At 38.1% G+C, this 7,100-nt stretch overlaps 1 protein-coding gene across 1 annotated transcript; it reads right to left on the minus strand.

Annotated features, from left to right (window-relative positions):
- Window positions 1-3,673: 3,673 nt before the first annotated feature.
- LOC147607031 (uncharacterized) lies at window positions 3,674-5,123 on the minus strand. The gene is made up of 7 exons (XM_086791479.1): window positions 4,975-5,123; window positions 4,752-4,880; window positions 4,500-4,673; window positions 4,275-4,412; window positions 4,095-4,188; window positions 3,886-3,987; window positions 3,674-3,778 (listed from the first exon to the last, which is right to left on the minus strand). The coding sequence occupies exons 1-7, from the start codon at window positions 5,121-5,123 to the stop codon at window positions 3,674-3,676; spliced, it is 891 nt and encodes a 296-aa protein (XP_086647605.1).
- Window positions 5,124-7,100: the final 1,977 nt, after the last annotated feature.

Consider the following 7,100-nt stretch of genomic DNA (forward strand, 5'->3'; position numbering starts at 1 on the left):
GATGTCACTCTCAAAAGAGAGATTGCATATGGAGAAATCTTCAGACCTAGATCGCACAATCTTTAGGTTTTTCATGATTCCAAAAGAGGTCTCCATGTTGTCATACCAAGTACGCAATCAAGGTTTCTAAGTACGCAATCAAGGTAGCATTCTAATACTCATTGACATTCTTGGTTTCTTTTCTATGTGAATAGATATTCTTGACATTTATGTTATTGCAGACAAAGCTACAGAAGATGATTGGGCATTGATGTACATGGAATGCTTGAAACTAAAGACACAAAACAAGGTAAGTTTGGTGGTTTTTCTTGACATCATTGGAGTTCCTTTATTTCTTACCATACATTCTTAATTGCATGTTTCGTGGATATAGGTGCTATATTGTCAGCCCTACAATCCTCAAGCAAAGGAAGACAAAGACAAACCATTCATTCTTATTATTCAAGATACGTGGATGTTACAAATGGCACTTCGATTCTCCTTGCATAACTCATGGGCTATTGATAGTACTTTTAAGACAAATAAATTTGGCCGACCATAATATGCAGCTGTACTACCAAACCAACTTGGAGTTGGCATTCTAGTGTGGTGTATGATGTGCACTAATGACCCAGGCTCTCATCAAGAGAGCATTGCCTTGGAGATTACTATGAAAATGGTTTTTTCAAGAATGGGAGATATTACAGCTCTAGTCATTGACAAGTGTCCACAAGAACTAGAGCCATTGCTTAAGGTGGTTGACGAAGATCCCCATTGTTGGGTTCAACAAGAGCAAGAAACTCACCAACAAGTTGCATGCCATGTCATCCTATGTTGGTTCTATGCTAAGAAAGCTTGGGTTGAGAATTTGTTACCACAAGTAAGAGATTGCAATATTTCAAGGCTATGGACTGTGGGTATACAGTAAACTAGGACTGGATAGTAAACTAGGACTGTGCATTAACTAGGATTGGATAGTAAACTAGGACTGTGCATTAACTAGGACTGTGCAGTAAACTAGGACTGTGCAGTAATCTAGCGTAATTGAGAGTAGCTTAGGATATTTGATTTAATATGAGTTTTGGGTTATAATTTAACCTCTAACAAAAATGTGAAAAATGTAGGTTCCCAAAGAACTGCAAGATGAGATCTACACATCAATGTCAAATCTCATGCACTCGGTTACAGAAATGGAATTTGAACAGAAGTATCAACATTTCTTACAATGTTACAATGCACATGACAATATCAAATGGTTGGTGTGGGTCTACTTGTGTATGGCGAAGGCGATGGCCAAAATTTGGCCGATTGTTCTCTTATGGGAATGTTGATACTACTAACTTGGTGGAGTGCCTATGGCAGTACATAAAATACACTCTCTTGGATGCACAAATCAACCGGTCCATGCTTGAACTTATACATGCTCTTGTGGGCGATTCAAAGACTGGCAGGCGCATGGGTGGAACTATGCTTGAGTTCTTCAAGCAAAAGCAAGAAATAGGTAATATCACTAGTTCTTTTAACATTTTTGCTGTATTCATTTAAAGTATCTTAAATCCTCTTCTTGACATTTGTATTTCTTGATCGAGCCGATTCTGGGCGCTTTAGTATTCCTGGATCGTCAAAGATGCACACTTCAAGGTTGTATGCTGGGGAGAGAATATTACAACGATTTGAAAGTGACCCCTCATCGTTGAAAGTTCTCAATGAAATGGCCTTGTCGTTCAAGATTCAAAGCACCTCTTCAAAGCACCTCTTCTTCAAGCCAATGGTATCATGTGAGTATGCAATCTAATTATTGTGATTGCCCCGATTGGACAAGTGACTGCAAGCACTTATATGGCATAAGATTGATGAGGCATCACTTTCCTGAGTTATACAACTTTCTTCCCATTATTGACAATGCACGCACCTTGGGAATGGTTTCTATGGATCATGAGATTTGTGAGACTTCTGCAAGCCCTTGTAATCAGATGGACATGAAAGAGGCCAACACAAGTGAAGACATTCATCTCTGCATTAAGGAATTTAGAAGAATTTTAAGTCAAATAGAGGAAGAATTGGACACAAAGGACTCTACAGAAAAAGAATTATGCTTGACACAGCTACAAACCTCAAAGGAGTACCTTACAAATCTTATCAAGCCAAAGGAGATTGACATGCCTACAAGAGGGAGTGTTCGTCAAATTCAAGCACATGTGACAACAACTAGGCTTGGCCATGGAAGGCCAAGAGATCCTTTCAATACCATTCCAACTTCATTTCAGGAAGCTGAATTGTGTCCCCCCAACAAACGAGCTCATGTAACCGGTGTATTGAGAAGAAAACATCAACGTGGTAGACATCGTATTCACTTTGATAAAAGACCACGTATTTGGTGCCCACATTGCTGCACAAAAACATTGATGGTAGACCCCCTTTCTACCCTCTCTTGTCACACTTGCCATGGTTTATTGCCTTTAACTGAAAGACATGCTCCCGTCGGTGTTGAAGGCATCCTCATAAACAAGGATGTGCTATTATGCGATGGATTACAAAGCTTGCAATGTAAGATCATGTCTTGTTTGTATGGTGATTGTAAGGATGAGGAGAGACACTTTTCTTTGACTCTTCCAAGTGGACAAGTCCTCGAAAAGATATACGCATCGCGCGTTAGACTTATGCTATTGTACACTTGATATATGAGGATGGTGGCAAGTACTGTGTTATTTTTCAGTATTTGTGTGGCATTGGATGTATGTATGATCTCTCTCATTGGTAAGCCTTTCCACATAAACTAGGACTGTGCAGTAAATTAGGACTGTGCAAAAACTAGGACAAGCCAAAGTACAAATGTTGTGAAACGGTGGCAAGTAGTGTCTTATTTTTCAGTATTTGTGTGGCATTGGATCTATGTATGATCTCTCTCTAGGACCTGCCAAAGTACAAATGGAAGTATTTGTGTGGCATTGGATGTATGTATGATCTCTCTCATTGGTAAGTGTGTATGATCTCTCATTGGTAAGCATTTGGATGTGTGTATGATCTGTCCTTGGTAAGCGTTTTCACATAAACTAGGACTGTGTAGTAAACTAGGACTGTGCAAAAACTAGGACAAGCGAAAGTACAAACGGAAGTACAAGCTTGCAATGCAAGATCATGTCTTGTTTATATGGTGATTGTAAGGACTGTGTAGTAAACTAGGACTGTGTAGTAAACTAAGACTGTGCAAAAACTAGGACTGTGCAGTAAACTAGGACTGTGCAAAAACTAGGACAAGCGGAAGTACAAATGGAAGTCTCACGTAATATTTATAGCGTAAGCGACAATGGACTTTGCCTTTGAATTTTCCAATGGATGATATTGAAGACTCATAAAGCCAATGAGGTTTGCAAGTAGCCTCACATCGATAAAAAGCCCAATTTTGCATAAAGTAATAACCAAGGAGTAAACCAAAAATAACTACTGCATTGACACATGTATCGAACTCATCTAATACAAAATCTTTACAACCAAAAGATTTAGCATTCCATGGAAGTGTAGCCTTTCAAGAAGTGTACAACTTATCTCGAAATGTAATTTTGTACCAACTATAAAATCCCAAAATAAGACTTATCTTCACTATTGTGGACACATACAATGTCATATATCATAAAATGGCATAAGCCTTCCATTGACTAAGTGCCCAAAAAACTAACATAGCAAACTAAGAAGGTCACGATGCTAAGGGCAGATGCTCGTCCAATACATGGCTGAGCCAAGAACTGAACTCATCCTTCAACTTCATGACATATCCATGGTTGAACCACTTCTTTGATAGCTACACAAGGAAAAAGGCAATGTTAGAGTTTAGAACACCAAAATCACATTAAGCACATACATAGCAAGAGATTTCGTAAGGAAGCTTTTTAATAATCATGTGCATACCCAATGCTTTGGAGGTGTATCTATAAGGCTCCCATCGATTAGTTTCTTGATAAATGCCATTACATAAAATCCGCAATCAATTGCGTTTGGTTGTTTTGGCACCTACAATGTTTATCTACATATGTCTCAATTGATCCAATCCAAAAAATGCCATATATCATGCTATATAAAGGACACAATATTGAAAGCCATAATTAATTTTCACATACCTCTATACACTTCAACTCAAACCCAGTGGATGGGCATGCAAGAGACTCTTGTAATGGTCCATGTGTGCAACTTGAAGAAATTGACTCTAGAACTCTAATAATATATAGATGTAAAATGTTAGTTAGTATTTACCCAAGCATTATGGATTCATGAACTTCAAAGTAAAGCTCTTGTCTTACCGTTGCACAATGGAAACATACTCGCCCGAATTCCCTACATGCAGTGAGTCTAGGTGCAGGAGAATATTTTTTCTCGATGACAAGCCTCTCACCTTCATGCTATGGGAATTATAGACCACAAAAAGAGTCCAGTGGTGCCTGAAAAACATGAAGTTGTAAGTGCTTTGTCTACTCATGACAAAAACAAGAACACATGCATCAATATGAGTAAACTATTGACTTTACCTATGTACTAGAGGTAGAAACAAGAACACATGCTTGCTCATATCAATATGTCCAAAGAAATTTTGCAATGAAGTATTCCTCGTTGGACGCCGTGAAGCCACATATTCATACCACAAACTATCCACGAATGAAACCTTCTCCAGAGCATCTACAGGTAGGGTTTTTTCCATCCACCTACAAAATCAACATGCTTTAAGCATCTTTGAGCTGCAAATCCAAAAGCTATATTTCAGAATTAAAAAATTTACCGACATGGCAAATAGGTTAAGCACACGAGTAGACGCTTCCACATGCATGATTGACTTAGCTAGTTGCACATCCACCTCGACAATGAATCCCCAACGTGTAGAGTGTAAGTGAATAGTCTCTCCGTGTTGAAGTCTACATAACCAAAAAATCAATCCTTGCGTAGATAAAAACCATGCATATGTTAAGATAATTCAATATTCAAGCCATAGAGTTAAATAAAGTATACCTTTCATAGACCGCACTTAGATCTTTTACCTTGCCCAAGACATTGTGCGTCTTAATCTCACTAGTGGATATTGTTATTATTACATTTGAAGGCTTACTCTCACTCGGAGAGCTAATATCAACATAAGATGCATTTACATTGCAAGCCATCCCCTTCAAGTTCAAACAAACAAGAGTTGACATAAGGAGCCATGGTATGTAAAATAAAGCCTACTCTTAAATTGTGTACAAAGAGACATCTTCCACCTCTTACCTTCTTCCGTTTCTTACTTTTTTTAGAGAGCACTACATGAGCCTCCTTGTTGACAATTTTCTCCTAAAGTGAGGAAACAAGAAACAATGCATATTTATGTATATTAGTGTAAGGAAAACAAGAAATAAAGTAGTACAAAGGTTGAAGAGTAGTATTTTCATACCATTGTAAGGAAAGCTTTTCCCTCGAATTTCACATTTCTCATCGACACTTCCTCATCGATATTTTTGTTTCCATGTGAGGAGCCTTCACTATCATGGATTTGAACATTTTTCTTTGATCGAGTCTTTTGAATTGGAAGATTACAAAGTTTCATGGTAAATACAATTTAAGGTTAGTACCATGTTTACAAAGAAGCCCTCTCACTAACTAGTACATCAGAAGCCCTCTGACCAACTAGTACATCCATCTCTTACCTTCAAAGGAGAAAAAACAACACACTTTTGTCTCTTCTTCACTTGAGATGGAGCCACATGCTCATGGTTCGCCTCATTAATGATTTCCTTCAAGAGAGTGGCATGTTATGAAAGTAAAGAAAACAAACAACAAACAAGTTAAAAAAATCAAAAAATCATTTCTTGCATACCAAAGGAAGAGACTCTCATCGATTTTCATCCTTGTCGCTTATCAATATGTCCTCATCGAGGTTTTCCATCCGTTGAGAAGCCACTTCACCATCATCATTGTCACAATCATCACTTTTTTTTTTGCGTCGCTACAAGATGCAAAATGAGAGCTTAATAATATTCATGATATATACATATTTCACAATTAAGGTTAATAGGACAAGAGAAAATCTCACATGTCTGGAATATCCCTCTTTAATGCGCCATTCAATCCCTTGAATGCGTTTCTCCTTGTTCGCCATGTATTGTTCCATACCCTTGGCAACAAATCCCTCGATAAATGCTTCCTTTTGCATGTTATAGGCTCTCTTGGACAAGTTGGATGGAGCTTTCTTTTCCCAAGCATCTTCGGCCAAAAGTCTTTGTTTCTTTTCATTGTTTTTCATGTTGATTTGAAATTTACGTTGTGTATCTAGAAACCTTGTCTTTGATTGCTTTGCAGCACTCTTTGAAGCTCCTTGCATTCCACCACCCAAGGGGCGTCCTGTCTTTTGAAGTGGGATATCCACCTCTAAGCCATGGTCAACTTTCAAGTGGCGAATCATATGAATTCTCTTGCAATAGTTCGTGTTCCATCTAGGACACGTATCTGAGACTCGACATTGCCAAGCAAGTTTCCTAGAAGGAAGAATAATCTCCTCATAAGGAGGGTTTGCAAGTGCCATCTAATAGCAATGAGTACCAAAGAACCATCAATATGAAGAAGTGACATACACAAATTGGTACCACATACTTTTAGCAAAAAGAAAGACTACAAGAACTAGTGCACAAGGGTTAAACTAGGTTGAAGCTTTAAGTGTGTCATGTATGCATGATTACATATTACTAAAATACATGCATGGCAACAAGACATTAATCATGGCAATAAGTGAACCCAAGCATGGCTATAAAGCATGCATGCAATAAGCACCATCAATAAAACAAGGCTGATTTTCAAACTGGGTCTGTGTAGTAAACTAGGGATAAACTAGGTCTATGTACTAAACTAGGCAAAAGCTTTAAGTGTGTCATGCATGCATGAACACATATTACTGCATGCATTAAGCATAGCAACAAGCACCCTAGCAAGCATGACAATTATTTGTATTCCCTGGCAAAAGCTGTACGTGTGTCATGCATGCATGAACACATATTACTGCATGCATTAAGCATAGCAACAAGAACCTTGCTTAGCAAGCATGACAAGTATTTGTATTCCCTGGAACACAACAAATGATGATACTCTCAACTATGTCTCCAAACAAATTA

Source organism: Cibotium barometz, chromosome 56, assembly GCF_041138505.1.
Source record: "Cibotium barometz isolate CiBa-2024 chromosome 56, ASM4113850v1, whole genome shotgun sequence".
Classification (NCBI taxonomy): Eukaryota; Viridiplantae; Streptophyta; class Polypodiopsida; order Cyatheales; family Cibotiaceae; genus Cibotium; species Cibotium barometz.

Excerpts from the sequence above, each read along its gene's own strand:
- LOC147607031 (XM_086791479.1), bottom strand. The coding sequence starts at position 5,123 with ATGGCTTGCAATGTAAATGCATCTTATGTTGATATTAGCTCTCCGAGT. Across the intron at positions 4,881-4,974 it reads CTAAGTGCGGTCTATGAAAG|ACTTCAACACGGAGAGACTA; the intron begins GTATACTTTATT and ends TTGGTTATGTAG. Across the intron at positions 3,779-3,885 it reads ATACACCTCCAAAGCATTGG|CTATCAAAGAAGTGGTTCAA; the intron begins GTATGCACATGA and ends TTCCTTGTGTAG.